Source organism: Protomyctophum parallelum (genome assembly GCF_964188405.1).
Source record: "Protomyctophum parallelum genome assembly, chromosome: 8".
Taxonomy (NCBI): Eukaryota; Metazoa; Chordata; class Actinopteri; order Myctophiformes; family Myctophidae; genus Protomyctophum; species Protomyctophum parallelum.
In genome coordinates this window covers 36,319,222-36,342,091 of record NC_139703.1, presented here as the reverse complement: position 1 = coordinate 36,342,091, position 22,870 = coordinate 36,319,222, and the positions used below count along the sequence as shown (strand labels likewise).

At 43.7% G+C, this 22,870-nt stretch overlaps 1 protein-coding gene across 1 annotated transcript in view; it reads right to left on the bottom strand.

Annotated features, from left to right (window-relative positions):
- Nucleotides 1-22,870, bottom strand: part of megf6b (multiple EGF-like-domains 6b) — a gene marked incomplete at its 5' end in the record, with an annotated part of 164,035 nt that overhangs the window by 21,716 nt on the left and 119,449 nt on the right. Inside the window, 13 exons of the mRNA XM_083771715.1 lie at nucleotides 6,547-6,675; nucleotides 7,183-7,314; nucleotides 8,148-8,276; nucleotides 9,144-9,272; nucleotides 11,734-11,865; nucleotides 12,529-12,657; nucleotides 13,250-13,381; nucleotides 14,286-14,411; nucleotides 14,594-14,728; nucleotides 16,475-16,609; nucleotides 17,818-17,946; nucleotides 18,453-18,581; nucleotides 19,006-19,137. Of these exons, the coding sequence (XP_083627841.1) occupies nucleotides 6,547-6,675; nucleotides 7,183-7,314; nucleotides 8,148-8,276; nucleotides 9,144-9,272; nucleotides 11,734-11,865; nucleotides 12,529-12,657; nucleotides 13,250-13,381; nucleotides 14,286-14,411; nucleotides 14,594-14,728; nucleotides 16,475-16,609; nucleotides 17,818-17,946; nucleotides 18,453-18,581; nucleotides 19,006-19,137 (1,698 nt within the window). The remainder of the gene's footprint in view (nucleotides 1-6,546; nucleotides 6,676-7,182; nucleotides 7,315-8,147; nucleotides 8,277-9,143; nucleotides 9,273-11,733; nucleotides 11,866-12,528; nucleotides 12,658-13,249; nucleotides 13,382-14,285; nucleotides 14,412-14,593; nucleotides 14,729-16,474; nucleotides 16,610-17,817; nucleotides 17,947-18,452; nucleotides 18,582-19,005; nucleotides 19,138-22,870) is intronic.

The window sequence follows — 22,870 nt, the reverse complement described above, 5'->3', positions numbered from 1 at the left end:
ATTTACATTGATTTCAGCTCTGACACATGTGAAGAGTCTGCCTGTGCTATTACCTCATTTTGGTGTTAACTCATTTCAGTTTTTCTCCCGTGAAAAGCTGAAATTTGCGTGATGGCAGGCTCTCAGTCAAATCTGGTCACATTATGGTAACAAGACCAGGACCTTTTTTTTCTTTTTTGGTGCTATCCCTTTTGAACAGAGTTTTTGACTGTACTCTGTCTTTACATTTACATTTATGTTCAATCAATTAGTATTCAATAGGCTGTGAACTCACTGATGTTGCAGCGTGCTCCTATGAACCCGGGTGGGCATTCACAGGCGCCGGTGCTGGGAGTGCACCGCGCACCGTTGGAACACTGGCACTCCCTGTCACAGTTGTGGCTGTAGCGTCCCTCTGGACACGCTGGGGAAAACATAAACAGAAGAATTAAATAATATCACAGAACTTCAAATACATAGCCTAGGCAGAGGTGGGGGAAAAGTACTCAACTTTAGTTTACTTTACTTTAGTAAAAAGTATCAATGTCGCAAAAACTGAAATAGTCTGTTGAAAAAGTAAAAGTCTGGAATTCAAAATGTACTCGAGTAAAAGTACAGAAGTATTGGCATCAAAATGTACCAAAATTAAAAGTACCGGTACTCATTGTGCAGAATGTCCCATTTCGAGTTTTCACTCAAAACTTTTGAAAATAGCCGATCTACAAGCTCACACTGTGTCGCATTGCGACACAGTGTGAGCTTGTAGATCTCACAATGTAGATACGTATCTTGTAGATACGCTATTTCAAACGACAAAAATATTTAGAAAAAGAAAGTACAAAGTTACTTTCCACCACTGCTCCATAGGAGGTTTCATGTAGACCATTGTATTACAGACACAGTACATACTCAGGTCACATCTGGGACCATGGAAGCCAGGGGCGCAGTAACATGTCCCCGACACTGGGTGGCAGAGTTGGTTGGTCTCTGAGCACTGGCACACCTGGTTACAGTTGAGGCCATATGTTCCTGGTAGACAGGCTGGGGGGAGAGAGAGAGAGAGAGAGAGAGAGAGAGAGAAGAGAGAGAGAGAGAGAGAGAGAGAGAGAGAGAGAGAGAGAGAGAGAGGAGAGGAGAGAGAGGGGGAGAGAGAGAGAGAGGGAGAGAGAGAGAGAGAGAGATGAGAGAGAGAGAGAGAGAGAGAGATGAGAGACACAGAGAGACAGAGAGACAGAGAGAGAGACAGAGAGAGAGAGAGAGAGAGAGAGAGAGAGAGAGAGTAAATTGACATAACTACATTGGGAAGAAAAGGGAATTGAATAGGATAGAATGGTTCCAGGTGGTCCCCAGCTAAAGGAGGAGGGTTGGAAACCAAATGGACCCATAGATCTTTAACTCTTGAGAACGTAAAATTAAACCAAATGGACCGATAAGAGTTACATTATTGTTGAACATCTGCATTAGTTAATTTACACAAAGTCTACACAGTCAATTTATTGATATTTTGATCAACATTTGCCTGTTGTCTTTCCTATGGTAGGCTACCAACATCAATTCAGCATTGGAATTAGGAGAAAAATATTCTTTAGTTTTTGGTCTATGTGAGGCTCATCAAATGGTGTCACCAACATGTCCTACAGAGGTCAGGGGGTCACCAACATGTCCTACAGAGGTCAGGGGGGTCACCAACATGTCCTACAGAGGTCAGGGGGTCACCAACACGCACCATTATAATGTTCTTATTTTGATTATAACACCCACTTTAAAAGAAGAATGGAAAAGAGTCAAATGTATGGGTGTGACAACTGTATGAGAATAAGTGAAACTGTGATGGGAGTATATATGTGACTGCTACTTTTTTCTGTATTACTATTTGCTGGCATGTTGTTGATTATGTCTTTTTTTGTTTCCTTTTTGTACGTCTTTGTAATGTAATGCATGTTTATCATTTTGTGGAAAAACCAATAAAAATATTGAAAGAGACAAAATGTCCACACGCAAGCCAACATGGTGAATACTCACTCTGCTCACAGCCGTTGCCTGTGAAGCCAGGAGGACAGCCACACTCTCCAGATACGTGATGGCACGACGTGCCCTGAGGACAGCTGCATGTCTGGAGACAGGCCTCACCGTAAGCGCCAGGCAGACACGCTGACGGCAGAGAGACAAACTATTTACAATTTAGGCATTTAGCAGACACTCTTGCAAGGGCTGTATTTTGCGTGTCTTAAGTACCAGGTCTTATTCCCTAACTTGAGTAAACTAAAGACCTGGAGGCGTGATCAATGCCATTTGGCTATTCTGAGTGGCCAAAGAGCATTGATTACGCCTCCAGGTCTTTAGTTTACTCAAGTTAGGGAATAAGACCTGGTACTTAAGACACGCAAAATACAGCCCTAAAGTCTTAATCCAGAGCGATTTACATAAGAACAAAAAGCATGGCAATTCATCACATACATAAAAAGTAGTTATCATGAAACATGCGTAAGCTAAGAACGTAACAGTGATCAGGTGCCTGATGGAGGGGAAAGGAACTGGTTGAAATAACATGTTCCTTCCATGCGCTTCGTCCAACCAGGGAAACTCCCCCTGTCAGGTGTAAAGGAGCGACTTGGAGTCTTGGACACTCAGGCATGAAGGAAGCATGAGTTCAAGTCCGTTGCTCTCCCCAATCCCCATGTCCCCCATATATGGGGACTAGGTTGGCGGAAGGTGTGTAGAGCCCAGGATCACATTAGATGATTGACACAGGGGTAAAAAATGTGTTACAAAATCGTGGGATATATATAAAAAAAAAAGAAAAAAAGATATAGCATATTTTACTCTGAAAAGCCCCAACCTTCCGTCCCCCCCGTCCCCTGCGTTAATATTCCAAATGAGAGGCATGCTGAAGTCAGAAATGAAGACAGAACATTGTCCATCTGGTCAAAACCATGGAGAGCTCCCTAGATTAGGAGATACACCAATCAACAAGGACCACATTGCATAAGGAGAGGCCAACCAAAAAATAAAATAAAAAAGACCTAATGACTCCTATACACGTCCAAGGCACCCCATGGTTTTGATATAAAAGACGTGTATACACGTCCAAGGCCCAAATTGTGTTTTTAACCCAAGACGTCTCCAGACGTCCTGTGAATTATTCCATGGTGTGTCCAAGACACACGTCTTACACGTCATACACGTCTTAGAGAAAGAAAGAAAAAGAAAATCTAAACATTTTCTTTTTGGAAATCGGATGGGCACCCCATGTCGCTATTTTGAAAGAATACAAAGGCACACAAACTGTTAACATACTTTTACTCAAGTATAGAAAATGTTTTTTGGTATACCTTTGTCACACAGCTTTCCTCTCCAGCCCGGTGGACACTGGCAGTCTCCGCTGACATGGTGACACGCAGCTCCGTGTTCACAGTGGCAGCGGTCCTCACAGCCCAAACCGAACTGACCCGGAGCACACGCTGAAGGGGAAAAGAGATGTCAGGGACGTGCAGAGAGTGTTAGAGAGGCAGGGGGTGAAATCCCATAAGAGGGCACTTTTGGACAAACATAGCAGATCTACAAGCTCACAACCCATCGCGTTGCGACGCGTTGAGAGCTTGTAGATCTGCTATTTTCAGCAACCCAGCACTCTTTAACTAGTGGAGATGCGGTGTGTACGACATGGATTTTCTAAAGGCACAAAAGCCCCCCCAAAAAAATCTTAAAAAAACAAACAAATGATAATCAAATAAAAATAATAGCATTAAAGAAAATCATTAAAAAAGGCCAATATTAAAAAAATGGCAATAATTTGGGGGCCCACTTGCAATATCCTCATGGACCACCAGTGGGCCCGGGCCCACAGGTACATTAGTATAGAGACATGCCACACGGTTACCTTTCTGGCAGCGCTCTCCGAGCCAGCCAGGACCACAGCTGCACTGCCCCGTCTGCCTGTCACACTGACCGCCGTTCTCACACTCGCACCGCCGCTGGCAGTCCGCCCCGAACCGACCCGCCGCACACTCTGTGTAAACACACAGAGGCAGCGGCACGCATGGGAGTAAAGGAAAGAAAGAATGCAACCCACACACAGAGAGACACACACAAAAGACAGAACACATGGAGAGACAGAACACAGTCGTGATGACGTTCGGAGAAGGAGAATATACATGCATGCGATGGGGAAAGTTACGCAGTTTTTTTTTCCTGCTGAGGACAGCAATGCACTTTCCAATAACCCTCCTCAATGATTTGTGGTTGGACCAAAGTATGGAGTTGGCAGTTGGGCACCCTGGGGGTGGGCAGCCGCAGAGTGGAGAAAGGGTACATTAAAGCACTTTCCAGTGGGCAGGATTGGAGGTTTCCTGTCCAACCAAAACGGTTGGCTGGCTAAGGGAGAGGAATTGGAGAACAGTGTGTGATGTGGTGCTGCTGCTCGGGGGAGAGCCAACCCGGGGAGAGGGCCGTCCCGGGGTCGACAGACAGTGAGACATTTACGGGCAGTGGTGGAAGTTGCTTAAGTACTGTACAATTTTGAGGTGTACTTTACTCGAGTATATATGCCAGATTTTCAGCAATTTTGCTTTTACTCCATGGCATTTCAGAGACAAATATTGTACTTTTACCTCCACTACAATTATTTTAAAACTTTAGTTACTAGTTAGTTACTTTGTAGATTTGTATTATTATTACAAAACACACATTAATCACTTCAGCCCTATATACATATCGGCGCCGGTCTACAAGTTCGCAGTGAGACGCTATTTTCAAAAGACTTTTAGTATACATTTGAAAGCTTGAAAACGGGACATTCTGCATAATAAGTACTTTTGGCACTTTAAGTACATTTTGATGCCGATACTTTTGTACTTTTTACTCAAATAAATTTAGAATACCAGAGTATTTCTATATTGCAGTATTACATGTGAATACTGTTGAGGGGACAGGCGGGAGACTGTGAGTGGGGTCTTGCGAGACTTGTCGACGGTGCACAAAACGCGCGCATGGACGGACTCAAACACGCCGCCGGGGAATAACAAAAAAGACATATGAGCTAAGAGGGGCAAATTAGACCGAGACTAATGTGTTTCCTGAATACAGTAACACGACTACAGGCCACTGTTCGATCAATGGTTACTTGCATTTCAGTTTCATGTTATTCTTCTGCGTTTCGGTCCAAGACTAGTCTAGCCAACATCATCACGGTTCGGTTTTCCACTCGCAGACTTTCTGGTGGTCTTGGAAGGAGGCTGGAACCGATTGAAGAAATGTTCCAAATAGTGCACTATCACTTTCGGCTCGAAAGGATATACGGCCTGATTTATACTCTACATACATAGCTGCATGGTGGTGTCATGAACCTAAAATAGCCAATCTGCAAGCTCACAAAATGAATCACCACGCAACCCCTTGCAATACAACTACTAGCAAAGATTATCCCCAGTGGCAGTTGCAAGGAGTTGCATTGGTGTGACATGTCTTAAAACAGTGGTTTTCAACCAGTAGTCCAGGGACCAGCACTCCAGCAGGCACCAGTGGTCCTGGAATAAGACAGTTTTAAAGGCGTACTGAAATGAAAAAGACGTTTTTCACACTTTTAGACCATATCCGTGGTCATCATATGGGCATACCTAACAATGGATGCCAAAAAAATGGGAAAATTCTCATTTCTGTGTTTTTATATCAAAAGTCCATAAAACGATTGTTTTATTTATTTATTTAAACGAAAACGTGCTGCGTGATGACGTGTAGAGATACACATCGATAAAAGCCAATAAAAATGAAGCTCATCCGTGCAGAACAGCTGCTACTGATTACAGAAATCCTCCGTTTTTATTCCCATTCAAGATAACATCCAGACAGTGTATTACTCGGTTTCAACTTAATCATCACGCTAAAATATGTATCTGAAAACATTATAGGGTAGAAATAAGCCACATAACAGTAAACTGGTACAGCTGGCCAACCATCTGATTTGTAAACAAACACACGCCACGCTGCTGCGTATAGCATAGCTACCGTCCCTAGCTACCGTCCCATCGCCTGAAGGGATGCGCAGCTCTGATTGGTTCAGAAACTTCAGACCGGTGTTTCATGTTGAAACTTCAAAATAAATTGATCACCATTTCCGTTTCCCTACACCTTTAAGGACATGTCACACCAATGCAACTCCTTGCAACAAGACAGTTTTAGATTCATGACACTAAGCATCAATCTGTTTGTTTTCACAGAAGACGGAATCTAGTGAATACTATCATATGTGACCAGATTTGACTGAGAACCTGCCATCGGGCAAATTCCAGCTTTTCACCAGAGGAGAACAACTCCCCCCCCCCCCCCCCCCCCCCCAAATGAGCTAATAGCACAGGCAAACTCTTAAAAATAAGTGTCAGAGCTTTAATTGACATGTACATATGAAATACATGCTTAAACATGTAGCTCGGTGTAATGTTAGAGAAAACTGGTAGGTCAAACTTGAAGCTATGATTTTCTAAAAAATCTAATGGCAGTCCCTCAGTCAAATGTGGTCGCATATAGTGGAAGTGACACATGGAGATCCTTATGTGGTTGCTGTGGACTCACCGAGCTCACAGGCCATGCCCATCCATCCTTCACCACACGTGCACTTCCCATTGGTTCTGTTACAGGTGGCTCCGTTCTGGCACAGACAGCGGTGGCGACAGTCGGCTCCATAGAAGCCTGAAGGGCATTCTGTGAGGAAAACAAACAAACAAACAAACAAATAATATATTAAAGCAATATGCTACATGAGGTATTAGGTTACCTTGTATTTTAGCTTAGTAAGATGTAATAATAATATTTAGGACGACCGTTGAGCCGATTCTACTCTATGGCTCCGAGAGATGGACACTTTCAAAGAAACTAGAGAATCGGTTGGACGTCCCACTGGGAGGAGACCCCGGGGCAGAACGTCTCGGGATCCCCCCAGGAGGAAGTCACTAATGTTGCTCTGGAGAGGGAAGTCTGGAGCTCTCTGGTGGAGCTGTTGCCCCCGTGACCCGACTACGGATAAGCGGTTGAAGATTAATGGATGGATGGATGGATGGATGGGTCTCAAAGTGGGAGCCCAGTCGACCTTCAGGGTTCCACAAGAGGGCTCCAAAAACACCCTTACAGGTTTGTAACTCTGAGAGTGTACAAATGGAACCAAATGGACCCTTACAGGTACTGGTTTCTAGATCAGGTTGCTGCACTCACCTTCTGTGCAGCTGGGTCCAGTCCAGCCCGGCGCGCACGCACACTGCCCGCTGGCCGGGTGGCAGCTGCTGCCGTCGTGCTGGCACGTACAGCTCTGGTTACATCCTTCCCCGTAGAACCCAGTCGGGCACGCTGCCAAGGAGGAGGGGTAGAGAGACACATACTTAATATCGTTAACCTTCTGGTGAACTCATGCTCATCCAAAAGAGATACAATACCATGTGGTGGAAGAAGTGCTCTCATGTTTTACTTCAGTAAAAAAAGCATCAATGCAAGTAAAAGTTCAGAAATTCAAAATGTACTAACTAATTGGCGTAAACAATTACCAAAAGTAAAAAGTAGGCTACTCATGGGACTACAAGCTCGTAGCGCGGCACTTGGTTTTAACATAATGCTTAAAACCCCGTCCAGAATGGGTTAAATCTAGTATTTAAGTACTTAGCTACTTTACACCACTGGAAAAATACCAGCGACCAGGTAATTGGCGCAGGCAGTAACACAGAGGAAACCCGAGTCATTTTAATTTCTCGTGTGCAATTGTCTGTGGGGCTGAAACGTGTCGAGTCAGTGTTACAAAGATGATGTCAGTATTACAAAGGGGATTTTTTATCAAACCCATCGCTGCATATCTATCACACTCTCGAACTGTATAGTCTGTTTTTTCAGTGCTTGAGTCATGGCAATGTCAAGATAACAACAGATGTATTCTAATATGTATAATCTTTTTTTCATAAGCTCTGTCTTGCGTGATGTGATGATCAGTGGCGTGCACAGACATTTAGAGGGGCAGGTGCTCAAGTGAAAAAAGGGCACCTTGTGCAGCGCGTGGAACCGGCCGGTTGCCTTAATAGTGTGAGATTTATAGGTTTGGGGCCTAAATAATACATTAGAAGTTTTGTATCAAGGATTGATCAACGTCACCATGGTCCACATACTATACAGTATATTTTTCTAGTATATCTCACTCAGGTTGCAGTGAGGACCCATCCAGCCGGCGGGACAGGAACAGCGCCCGTTGGCGTGGTTACAGCTCCCGCCGTTTAGACACAGACACTTCTCCTGACAGTCCAGACCGTAGAAGCCCTGAGGACACGCTGAAATGCACACACACACACACACACACACACACACACACACACACACACACACACACACACACACACACACACACACACACACACACACACACACACACACACACACACACACACACACACAGAGAAAGAGAAAACTCACAGATAAATATGACACCAGCAGATGTGTTATACAGTGTTGATTTCGTCTACTAAAACTAAGGCGAAAAAGGTTCGTCGACTACCTTTTTTCACTGATGAAAACTACATGGAAACTAAATAAAAACCAGTATTTCCATTTCCTGAAAAATGAACATTTTGGACTTGGTGGATCGTGGATCTTCCCGACAGCAGAGATATACTGTGTATAGCGGAGATTAATTAGTCTTTTTACGCGTGTAGTAGAGCAGTGGTTCCCAAAGTTTTTCATGTCAAGGACCCCCAAATTTACACTAATTAGCCCACGGACCCCCATTTGAAAAGATATGCCAGGGACCCCTATAAGAGAAGATGTTTACGGCTCTAGCAGTGATTCTCAACCAGTTTAATTCAGTCACTGAATTGTGGGGTCCTTGGAATTAAACTTTAATTCCAAGGACCCCCAGTTTTACATGCATTAGTCTACGGACCCCCCATTTAATGGCATTTCTATCTCTGGGACCCACAATGTATATTGTAAAATCAATGACCCTAACGGGTCCATTTGGTTCCATTTGTACACTCTCAGAGTTACAGACCCATAAATCGTCCATTTGGTTCGAAACTATATCATTTAGCTGGGGACCCCCTGGAACTCCCTCGGGTACCCCTGGGGGTCCCCGGACCCCACTTTGGGACACAGGGTAGTAGAGGCATCTAGATAATGATATCTGGGGAGTGTTTTCTTACCCTTCTCGCAGAAGCTTCCCGTCCATCCCACCTGGCAGGTGCACGCTCCGCTCACGTGGTCACATGACGCCTTGTTGTCGCACTGACACCGATGGCGACAACCCAGGCCAAACGTACCCACGGTGCATTCTGCAGGGGGAAGGGGGGGAGGGGGGGAGGAAGGGGCCGTCAGGTGGACCACTTTTTCATTGATTGATTGATTGATTTATTAACAGTTTTAACAGAATTACAGTACATTTCAAGTACAACTCAACAACTGTCTGTGCACGCCACTGATCATCACATCACGCAAGACAGAGCTTAAGAAAAAAAGGGCCCACCATTTTCAATTCATCAAAACAATTAGAGACGTACGAATATACACAACTATATAGTCAAAACAGGAAATAGGAGGTAAAAAGGGAAAAGAAACATATACAGTGAGGGGGAAAAGGGGTGGGTGGGGATTCAGATTTTACGGGGGCAGGGTTGGGAAGTAACGGATTACATGTAATCCGTTACTGTAATCAGAGTAAAAAAAAAAACGTAACTGTAACGTCTTAGAGTACATTTTAAAATGTGTAATCTGGATTACAGTAACGGGGGTGTTGTAACAGGGGTTACATGAGGATTACATTCTTCCCTTCCCCTCATTCATTTTACAAACAAGTTATAAATTATTATAACACCAAACGGAATGGATTGGAGTTGAGCGCAGTGCGCACCTCTCTGACTCTGTGTAAAATCCTCACAGTGGAGGCTGCTGCTGGTCAGGGCAGTGTTGCCAACTTGCGAGAGAAATAAGCAACCAGGTCTATGAAAACAAGCCCAAAAGAAGCGACTATAAAAGGCCACACGAGCACTTCAAAGCTATCTATATCGTCCATTAAACAATGTGCATATTTATATATGTTGGCTATTTAAAAATGGACAATCTACAAGCTCACAACCGTTCTACCATTATTTACAAGCAACTTCAGAAAAATAAGCCCAATGTGGCTTATAATAATCAGACCAGGCAACACTGCAGAGATACTAGATAGGAGAGCATATTATGATATATTGGATTGGGGGGGATAAATAATGGGTAGCGCAGTCTTCTCTTTTAGGTCAAATACAATGAGGCTTTTTATTTAAAGAGTAGCCTACGGGGTATAAATATAATTGTATAGGGCTGAGTTCTTTGTAGACTATATAAATGAGTCTTTACTGTCTAGTCAATGTTTTAAACTCATGCCATGTCTATCTAAATGAGTGTCAGCCAGGAATGTCAAAAATAGTTTTTATTTGCCACTTTGACCACACATGGATGGAGTTGTTGGTTGTCAAAGTTGTTGGTTGTCAATGTTGTTGGTTGTTGTCAATCAAACAATCAAAATGGTTCTGTAGGTCAAGATGCATTTTTCTTATGATCTGTTATAAGTTGACACAATGACTCTACAGTAATGTAACTGTTCAGAGAGGTCAAATTCTTAACAATTAAATGACCTTAACCATATTTCAGTTGTCCTTATCTTAATTTCATAGGCTCAACATTCTTGTCTATCAATGGTAAAACTTGTATTATCTAATTAAATTGAGTTTTACTTAAAAGTAATCCAAAAGTAACTGAAAGTAACTTGTAGTTACTTTTTAAATGGAGTAATCGGGATTACGTTACTGACTACATTTTTTAGCAAGTAACTTGTAACTGTAGGGGATTCCTTTTTAAAAGTAACCCTCCCAACCCTGTACGGGGGCCAGTTTCGAATTGCAGCCGTCCGTAGGTGCCCTTTGAGGGTGGTTTTGAAGGAGTCAAGGGATTTGCATGTCTTAATGACTGTTGGTAGGGCGTTACACATTATGGTGGCATAGGAGCGAAATAAATGTAGTCTCTTGTTTGTGCCGAATTCACCACTTTTCAACTTATCTTCATATAGTTCACCCTTTGTCAGCCTTCTGATTGGTCCCTGACTGACTAACCAGCAGGCTCTGGGTCTGGGCACATCTAAGTTTGCGTCGGCCAGATTCCCGGAAAAGCTTGCCCCAACGGCATTCTGCCACGTGGGTGGAGCTTCTTTTTCATCCACCAGCTGCACCAGCAACGGAAATGACGCAAAAGACAGCTTCCTTTGGCCGCGCATGGAAGTTCAAGTGTGCCCAGGCTGTCTTTCTGCCTTGTTTATGTTGAATTTGCTAAAACATCTTTTTTGGAGAAAAAACTAAAAACAAACATGATGCCCAGTCACCAGGCTGCACCTGTGATGTTCTTTTTTACTGTCTGACACCAAGTTTAATATAAGAATTGAGTGCACAGAATATCAATATGAAGCAACTGAAAAACACGTTATTTCAATGGTAGTGGATGGAGAGAGAGGATTTTTGTCCAACCACAAAACGCCAACCAATGGTTGCGAAGAGGGGGCACAACCACAGGCGGGACTTGACAAAGGGTGAATTGGTCCTCATCACCAATGTTCATGATAAAATACCACATTTCTTTCCCTACTCTGTCTGTGTCTCATAGGAGGGCTGTGTGGGAACGATGACTTCCATTAACGCATTGCAACTTTTCAGGATTTGAAATTTGCTGCCAAAAAACAACACCGAGTGCTATAGCAGCTATACGTACTCTGATGGCAGCGTGTGCCAGTGTAGCCGGCCTCGCAGTTGCACAGGCCCGTCGCGGCGTCACAGCTCCCGTCACCGTTCCGACAGTCGCACGTCTCAGCACAGTCCTCTCCCCAGTGGCCCGCGTCGCACGCTGCCCCATGGGGAAAACCCAGGAAAGAATAATGTCCATCAGAAAAACTCATATCTGTTATTGTGGTCCACCCCCCAAGTACCCTCAGTTAAAATGTGGCTAACCCAAGCCTCTACTTTTTTGCCTTTGGAGAAACTCACTTATGGTGTAAAAACAAACAAAACAAACATGTATTTCTGTTAATACAACACCCCCAAAAGGACACCCCCCCCCCCCCCCCCCTCCGTTTTTGTTTGTTTGTTTCTTCCTTTTTTGTTTTTGTCTGTTTTTTCTTTAGCTGTCTATTTTTAATGTCTTTAGTTACTCTTCTGGTGCTGATTTAAATGTCGTCTATATGTGTTTTAGCATACTATGTGCTGACCCAATGTTGGGACAGAAGACACTTGATTTATGGTATGCACAATGTACTGTATGCTGTCAAAATGCAAAATATCAATACAAATTATAAATTACAAAAAGAAAAACTTTGAATCGGATTTGACTGGATGTGACTGCAGTCTAAATAGGGCCTTATAGAACCATTATGTGTTGTAGTCAAAGACATATTCAACTAACATCTGTTATGGGTTTTCCATTTTCTTGTATAATTCAACTACAGTTTTTATTTCATTTTGCTGGAACGCTTGTGCATTGCTCAAAAGACGCTTTTCATTTCACAGTTACCTTTCCTGCAGTTGTGCCCAGTCCAGCCAGGGGCGCACGTACAGCGGCCCGTCACAGGGTGGCAGCGAGCCTTGTTCTCACACACACATTTCAGCTGGCAACCCTGGCCGAAGCGGCCGGTCGGGCATGCTAAAAATAAACAGAGAGAGAGAGAGACAGACAGAGAGAGAGAGAGAGAATAATTTACACCCGATGCCGTAATGAAAAACAGGGCTCGCTCCACCCGACGCACAGAGGCACAGTTCCCATGACATTTTCGTGGGGCAGTGATTAGACCATCAACTGGGTGCTTTTTCTTTTTTTTTAAGAGAAGACGGTCGTTTAAAGTGGAATAACATTTGTTCTGGAAAACATGTCATATGGTGGATTCCAGGCTGCCGAAGGTCATTTTATGAGCTGTTAATGTACTGGCGTTGGTCTGTATGTCAGGGGGTGGTGGTGGGGGGAGGGGGGTGCTACAGTAAATGACCCAACGGAAAACTGGACCCATCTTCTCTTTCTAACATCTCGCTCTATTTCTTGTCAAAACTAACATGACTGTAGGAATTCGACCACACTGTACGCAGTGACAGTTTTCACTTCAGCGGTTCAATGCTTGCTGTTGCTATGGAGACCTTCCCGTTGCTACAGCAGTAGACCTTTACTATTTAAAAGTACTGTAGTATACAGTAGAAACAAGGCAAAAGGAAAGACAATATGCATCAAGAAACGGAATACTCACGGTTCTGGCAGAGTCTACCGACGAAGCCCGGAGGACAGTTGCACGAGCCGTTGTGTTTATCGCATACGGCCCCGTTCTCACACGCTGGGCAGGTCTCCTTGCACCCTGGACCCCACAGGCCCTCTGGACACACTGTGGGGGGCAAGATTATATGGGCAGACTGAATCTCTGGCGACAATGTTATGTTCAGATGCTCCTAGTCTCGCGCATCTATTCCACAATCTCCGAATGCTATATAGAGTCTGGAACTACACCTCCCGAAATCCGAGTAAGGAAGCTGGCATTTCCGTTCACTAAACCATATTTTAAAATATCTTTACATTTTATTTTATTTCCTTTTCTGCTAAGCAACAAGCTATATATGTACAGTACTGCTTAAGTGTTTTCTATTTATATTAGGATAAATGTGCGCGACTGTAAAGACAAAATGGAAGAGGGGAGGATCAACAAGAGGGGAGGATCAACATCCGCTTTATCGCTTACTCATAATTGAGCTTCCGTTGCTCCAGACTGTATGACGGAAGCATTTACTCATGATCAGAGCTTCCATTGGTCCATTTGGTTCCATTTGTACACTCTCAGAGTTACAGACCCACAAGGGTCAATTTGGTTCCATTTGTACACTCTCAGAGTTACAGACCCACAAGGGGTCCAAACTATCATTTAGCTGGGGACACCCTTGAACTCCCTCAAGTACCCCTGGGGTTCCCCACTTTGGGAACCACTGCTCTAGACTGTATGACGGAAGCATTTGAAAATTGCGAGAGGCAACAGTGAGACTATAAGATGCTCCATAGCAGCTGGGCCTAATTATACTGTAACCTTCATTTTACTGTAGCAAGTTCCGTATACACATATCGTTTTTATTTGTTGTTTCATTTCATCGTTAGGGAAACTGTCTTTGTTGAGAGAACCGGACTGTTTTTTATTCTTCCCGATTGTTTACGGATGCATTTCGTATACCGATTTCATTTTGGTTGACTGTAATAATTATCTCTGTTGAAAACCTGGTGGGAAATTTACGGTAAATACTTACAGTTCTCGCAGTGGTTGCCCGATGTTCCCGCGGGACACTTGCATCGTCCCGTCACTTTGTCACACGGGGCGCCGGTACAGTTACACGGGTGGACACAGCCTGCGCCGAACCTCCCCTCGGGACAGTCTGGAAGGAATAGGACACAGTTCAGGTCTTAGAGCTACTGCTATACATTTACGCTACCAGCTAGCAGCACAGAAAGAATGAAGTACCCCTACACAAGATATTAACATTAGAGAAACCTTGAGGAACACTGATGTTCAGCGAAACCCTGTGATGATGTTATGAAATGACGTTGCCACCCGTACCTTGGTCACAGTTCTCCCCTCGGCGACCCGGAGGGCACTTCCGCTGGCACTGACCGGTGACGTGATGGCAGAACACGCCCGGCAAACACCCGCACGTCTTGTCACAACCCGCTCCGTAGCGACCCGGGTCACACTCTGGAGGAGGAGGAGGAGGAGGAGGAGGAGGAGGAGAGGGAGGAGGAGGAGGAGGAGGAGGAGGAGGGGGAGGAGGAGGAGGGGGCAGTGCAGAGAGAGAGGCAGTGTTGATTTTGACAGGACACTTAGATTTTAGTTTTAGTCACAGTCTCTTGACTCATTTTAGTCGACTAAATCAACTGTAGATTTAGTCAACTAAAATCTTTAGTCGACTGACTAACACTAAAACATTCCAGGTGACTAAATTGTGACTGAAGCTAAACAAATAAAGTATAAAACTAGGGATGCGCCGATCCGATACTCGTATCGGAGATCGGCGCCGATCCGGAGCTAAAATTCTAGATCGGGTATCGGTGGCAATGGGCCGATCCATTATCCGATCCAGTTGCCGCTCCGTTCTCCCGTTGGAACTTGAGACATGCTCCTGTCTGCCCAGTGCACAGCGCACAGTCAAACAGCCCACAGGCTCCCTCAGCCCTCTCCCACCTGAGCCTTGAGGTGAGGGAAAGGAGGGGCTGCGCTCATAGTCACCGCTCACTGACACTGCGCTGAGTGCGCTCTACAGTCTACACTATCTGTCTCGTTCTGTCACTTCTGTCCCCCCGCTGTGTTCTTAACTTCTTTAACAGGTCGCTCGTATTTCTTTATGTAAGATAAAGAATCCGATGAACACGGAGAGCCAAAGAGGACAGTCGCCAAAGCCCCCATTCAATTACATCCTACTTGTTGTTGCTGTTCCTCATGTTAGCGATAGCTGCTAAAGCTATCAACAGTAGCAAAAACACAACACTGCTAGGCTAGCAAGCTAACGTTGCTGCAACAGGATCGTTACCGTGTGTGTGTGTGTGTGTGTGTGTGTGTGTGTGTGCGTGCGTGCGGGGATTCCGAATATTAAAATAATAATAGTAGTTTGAGTATGCTGGCCCACAGTAGCTACAGAATGTGCGTAGGGAGAGGGAACATATGGGGCTAATGCTGGCCATGAAGCATTGAATAATATCTGAATAGAACATTAACTAGAGTTATAAATAAGGAATAGAAACCAAAATGATGTGGTTGACTATCGTCAGAAATAAATTAAATTGTGGTTGTGCTTTACAACTTTCCTTTTATGTGTAGGCCTAGCTGGTTTATAATCCATAGTTACTATGTATAATAATAATAATAATAATAATAATAATAATATACATAGTAACTATGGATTTTAAACCTAAAATAATAATAATTATTATAATAATTATAGGCATAATATTATTATGCATAGTAACTGGATTATAAACCTAAAATAATAATAATAATAATTATTATAATAATTATAGGCATAATAATAATAAAAATAATAAACATTTTAAAAACTATGAAAGTGCATAATACTGCACAGCTTTTATTTGTACTTAGAATGTTAAACCCTCAGAAATCGCCATGGTTGACCAATATTATTAATCCACGTGTTAATAATATATATTATATTATTATATATAATATAATATATAATAATGTATTAAATACATTACACATTATACATTAGACATAGGGTATCGGATCGGTACTCTGTATCGGCAGATACTGGACCCCCATGTATCGAAATCGGTATCGAATGCCAAAAAGCCGGATCGGTGCATCCCTATATAAAACCATGTGAAAACGGATCGGACGAGCAAAATGAGCTCCAGACAGACAGACAGACAGACAGACAGACAGACAGACACGGTGCTTCATGGCGAACAGTGCGGTGCATTCTCTCACCGTCCTTGCACGTGTTGCCCTGGTAACCGGGCTTGCAGGTGCACGTGCCGTGTCGACGGTGACACTCCAGCGTGTTCTTCTGGACGCACGGACACTCCTCAGAACACCCCGGTCCAAAGGCCCACTTAGGACAAGCTGGGGGGCAATACACATTAAAACCCATTGAGACCTGAGACCAGATTCCACTAAATGTGACTAAATTCGACTGAGGGGCTGCCATTGTTTTGTCATATGAAAGCAGGGAAACATAGCTTCAAATTGAAGTGTCTCTAACATTACACATAGCTACGTGTTTAAGCATTTATTTGATATTTACATGTCGATTTCAGCTCTGACACTTATTTCAGACATGTTCTAGTATGTGACGAGTCTGCCTGTGCTATTAACTCATTCTTTTTATTTTTTCTCTCCTCTGGTGAAAAGCTGGAGTTTGCACGATGGCAGGCTCTCAGTCAAATCTGGTCACAAATGTCTTATAAATCATGATAGTTTTCTGAAAAAGATTTCAGTGGTTCTCAAAGTCACATGTCAAAGACCCACCAAAAATGATAGGTAATTGGCCGCACCAAGATATAATGTATTCAGTTAAACTTAAAGCAATGGTTTTCAAGGTTCATTGTTTATTTGGCATTTGAGCCACGGACCATTTGACGACATTTAGACTCTCAGACCTGGGCCAAAACGTACATTTTCTTGTCACTGGATAAGATTTTGTCCACAATTCCATGCTGCATGATGTGGTACAATTCTTCTACATTCTATAATTGTACTGTGTAGACTCAAAAATTAAGTAATGCACATTGTTGAACAATAATTTTACTCTTGAGAGCGTAACATTTTATACTCTCAAGAGTTAAAGTTCTAATAAGGGTCCATTTGCTTAGCAACTCTCCATCATATACCTGGCAGGGATACATTAGCAATTGGGCCAGTGGGGCCGTCTCTGGGGCCCTTCTGGGAAATTGGACCGTGCAGTACTAGGTGTGACGCCCTGAAAAGGGCTCCTGGGGCCCTTCATTGGCTGTTGATTTTGTTAAATTTAGGTAAAAAAGATGATAAAAACACGGAAAAACACGAAAATTACGCACGCACAGGCCTGCAAGAATTACCGGCCCAGGGGCCCTCGTGGAGCGTAATCCGTCCCTGCCACCTGGAACCCCCTCAAGGACCGATGGTGGTCCCCGGAACACTGGTTGAAAACCACTGAGTTAAAAGCATGAGGACACTTTGTGGGTGGTTGTCTCAACATGTAATCTACAGTATATACGCCATAAGCAGAATGAGCAGCATTTCCCCTATACGTTTTGACAAGAAGTGAGACGTGTGACTTTGTGTTAACGTACGTAGGTGGCAGAACCTCCCGTAGAGTCCAGGGTCACACAGACAGGCTCCGTATGTCCTGTGGCAGCGGCCGTTGTTGGCACAGTTACACTTCTTATTGCACTGCTTCCCGTAGAAGCCCTTCGGACAACCTAGGATAAATGGTAAATGGTGCATTTATATAGCGCCTTTATCCAAGGTGCTTTACATAGATTGTGCATTACATTCACACACACATTCACACACCGATGGCGGAGGAAACCATGCGAGGCACCAACCAGCACATCAGGAGCAATTAGGGGTTCAGAGTCTTGCTCAAGTACACTTCGACACTAACTCTGGGGGAGCCCGGGTTCGAACTGGCAACCTAGCGGTTACCATCTGGCTGTTTTAGCCCTGAGCTACCACCGCCCCTAGGATAGAGAGGAGGAAGACAACGGCAAACTACTGGGGATACATTGTTTATGTACTTCTAATAGCCGGCAACAGTACATTCATAAACTTCCATCCGTCCATGGGCGGTACATGGACCCTAAATCTCCTGTTGGTTTTTTTGCACCCCATTACTAATCAGTGGCGTGCACAGATAGACACTAGGGGGTGCTATCTGTGCATTATATAATGCTGTAGTATAGGTGGAGCGACTATAATAACTCACCATCCTGGCACAAGTCCCCGCTGACGCCAGGCGGGCAGCGGCAGTTCCCGTTCACAGGATCACAGCTGGCACCGTTCTTACACTTACAGGGGAAGGAGCAGTTTTTACCAAAGTGTCCGTCAGAGCAAGCTGTTTGATAGGAGAAAAAAAAATACAATCAGTCACCGTTATATCAGTGAAAGAAGTACAGGTTCATTTGCCGAATCATTGAACCTCGGAGGAAATTGTGTGAATTGCCAATGCGACAGAAAAGCAACATGTATTCTGCATTGAGTCACAATAAATTATAAAACAAAGATGGACGTGTGCATTGTATCGCTTGGCGCACATGAAGAATGCAAGGGAAGTAGAGTTAAGTGATATTCTTTTGGTTACAAAAGGTTTTTTGATATTCTGATAGGAATCATTGATACTATATTCTGATAGGAATCATTGATACTATATTCTGATAGGAATCATTGCAAACGTTGTAGAGTGTTTGTTCAGTAACAGGTAGGTGACAAAATGTCAGCCAATCGGGAGAGAGTAGCCATTTATCAGCGTATCAGCTCACTCTGGTTGCAGAGGACTCCAGTCCATCCGCTGGGGCAGTCACATCCATTCCTCTCCGGGGTACACTTGCCACCGTTGGAGCAGTCGTCACAGGACAGACTGCAGTCGTGACCAAACGTGTTGTCGATACACACTGAAAGAAATGGACACAGACAGGATGCGTCACACGTCGTCACGCCACACATCACAAGATTATTTTTCAATAAGAAATAAAATAAAATAATGTTATGAATTCTAAAACAAACAAACAAATGTAAGACATCCCATGAATACAAAAATAAAAAGTAACTAGAAAAAGTGCCTCTCGGGGCACAGGTGTCCACCAGGGCAGGTCAGGTTGTGACCTCCTGGTGGTGCTATAATAAGCCAATGTGAAAAGGGTGGGATATATTCCTCAGCCTAGTAGGAACGTCTGTGAAAGATTTCACATAAATTGCACGCTGCGTTCATGATTTGAGGCTTTTGGTTCAAAACGGGCCAATCCTGTAAACTTTGAAAGGCAATGTTAGCCAATCAGGATGGAATATGAAAAATCGGACAGATCTATGTTGAGCACATGACTATAGAGAATAGATACTGTTAAAACGATTTGCAGGATCTTTGGACAAAATATGGAGGAATAATATCCAAAAATGTGTTTTACAAAAGTCGGCGTCCTGGTGGTGCTATAACAGGCCGTTCTGGATAATTCGGGGCAGAGGTTCAATGTTGGCATCCATGGAGTGTGTATGCAAAGTTTGGTCTAGCTACAGGCCCCTGGGATGCAAGGTATATCACACACACACACACACACACACACACACACACACACACACGCACACACACACACACACACACACACACACACACACACACACACACACACACACACTCACACTCACACACACACAGCCTGCGGGGTCAGAACAATTAACCCCCGCCATGAGGTCTGTAATTGGCCTGCAATAAATGAGCGTGTCAGACATGCAGCTCTCTACCTCCCATGAGTCCCATAATGCACGTAATCAGATACAGCTTTTACTTTTAATGGCAATGAATGCACGTGTTTGGGCTGGCGTGTACGTGTGTGTGGGGGGCAGACTTAAATGTGTTAATGGCGAAACATGTGTCTTTTTGCAGGGGAGTGTTTCGTGTGTGTTTGGGGGGGGGGGGGGGGGGGGAGCCATTAAAAAAAACTGACATTTTAATTAGCCCTTCACTAATTAAGCCCCACCCAATCCACTCCCACCCAATCCACCCAATGCCCACTGCGAGGGCAAACTGTCACAAACTTTCACCCATTGAGATGCATTTTAAATGATTTCTCCATCATCATACTATAATTCTAACAATGAATGAATGAATGTCAGAAACACCGGCGTATCTCCTCATTGCCTGCACCAATCGCTCCCACTTTTCACACAGGCATTGACCATAATAATATGGAGGTCTTAACGAAGCCCTTCTTTCGATTTGACACATTAATGATTAATAATGAATTTATTAGTGAATTAACCTTGCACCCTCACACACCTCCGCCCCTTGGCGACACCTGCATCACAGGCCACCGTTCTCACCGTTACCCCACTGGCATGCTTCCTCTAGCTACCACCGCAACACAACAAATAGTGCCCTATACAATTTGGCGCCGCTGACTGTGTGTGTGTGTGTTGCATCCTTTGGCCGTCTTCTCCTACCAAACTACACCATTTGCACACATCTCACCATGCACTACAGCAACAGCTTGCCTGTCCACACATCAACCACTACTTTGCATTCATATTCATGTCATATTTACAGTACTACGGCCTTCACAGTGACCGGGATATTGTGTGTGTGTGTGTGTGTGTGTGTGTGTGTGTGTGTGTGTGTGCGCGCGCGCGTGTGAGAGGGACGATAAACAGTCAGCAACACGTTAAATTTCTACTTCTACTAAAGAAAGAGGCAGCGATGGAGCCATAAGTCCATATCCATAAATTCGGGGACATAAATTGCGCAAAATACTGTTAAACATGACGGCAGCAGCCTGCTGCATCCTCCTAGCTGTTGTGTGCTAAGCTAATTATCATACGGAACCACAACAGTCAACACGGCTCTGACTAGGGTTGCCACATTGACTGAGAGGGAAACAAGCAACCAGGTCTATGAAAATGTTAACAGGCAGATCAAGTCAGAAAATCCGAAAATAATAATAATAATAAATAAATCTAGAATAAGAAACAATATTGCTGACTGTCAAACATCATTGTCCAATGTTGTTTTAGAGCAGTGGTTCTCAAACATTTTCATGTCATGGACCACTAATATTCTATATATATATAATATATAATATATATATTTACTATATATACACACCGGTATATATACAGTATATACACACACACCGTATATCTAGGTGTGCCCCGAGATTTTTAGGCTATGAAAAGTGTGCCCTGGGACAAAAAAGGTTGAGAAACACTGCTCCAACGCACCTACCCTTTTTCACACCGCCCCCAGGCAGGCATCTGAAACAATTCCCCACACTGAACATAATTTGCTGTTCATATATTCAGATTAGAACGGGTAAGGACTAGTATAAATAATCGGTCATTTCAGTAGCAAGAGCTTGAAAATGTCTTCTAAATCTAGTCAAATGCTATGCAGTGGACAAATGTGGATGACATTATTGGGGGAGAAAGATGAAACCGCTATCAACTTTAACGACCATCCCGTTCGACAGACGTTTTCATGCAATGCACGGTAAGACTACAGTGATTAGTATTGCAATCACCTGGATGGGTGAGTCGCTATATGTGTTCCACAACACAGCCATGCAAAATAACAGCTATGATGACGAAAACAGAACTGCAACCAGCAGATGCAGCGCGCGACACACACACACACACACACACACACACACACACACACACACACACACACACACACACACACACACACACACACAATATTTTGCATATTTTGGCGGAAATATGTGTAGCGAGTAACGAAAGTTGTCCAATTTTAATGTAGCGGATTAAAAGTAAGATTTTTTACTTGTAAATGTAACGAAGTAAAAGTAAAAGTACAGAAAAAGAAAAATACTCAGTACAAATTCTCAAAACATGTACTTAAGTACAGTAACGAAGTAATTGTACTTCGTTACTTTACACCACTGATTGATTTCAGCTAATTACTACTATATAAATGTTATTGTCTTTTTTATGTCCAATGTATTTGTATTTCATTGATAAAGTTAACATAACTATAACTAAATGCATTTGAAATTAGGTAAAAATTTTACTTTTCAGGATTCCAATTCAAAAATGGCAAAAATAATAATAATCAGGATTTCAATTAAAATATAGCAAAAATACTGTATTTTTGCCCTCTGGAGTGAGTGTGGAAATATAGTGGCCCTCTGGAGTGAGTGTGGAGATATAGTGGCCCTCTGGAGTGAGTGTGGAGATATAGTGGCCCTCTGGAGTGAGTGTGGAAATATAGTGGCCCTCTGGAGTGAGTGTGGAAATATAGTGGCCCTCTGGAGTGAGTGTGGAGATATAGTGGCCCTCTGGAGTGAGTGTGGAGATATAGTGGCCCTCTGGAGTGAGTGTGGAAATATAGTGGCCCTCTGGAGTGAGTGTGGAAATATAGTGGCCCTCTGGAGTGAGTGTGGAGATATAGTGGCCCTCTGGAGTGAGTGTGGAAATATAGTGGCCCTCTGGAGTGAGTGTGGAAATATAGTGGCCCTCTGAAGTGAGTGTGGAGATATAGTGGCCCTCTGGAGTGAGTGTGGAAATATAGTGGCCCTCTGGAGTGAGTGTGGAGATATAGTGGCCCTCTCTATCATCAAAGTTTCCCACCCCTGGTATAAAGCATGTGTTTTTGAAGGGGAGGAAGAAGGGGGCGGG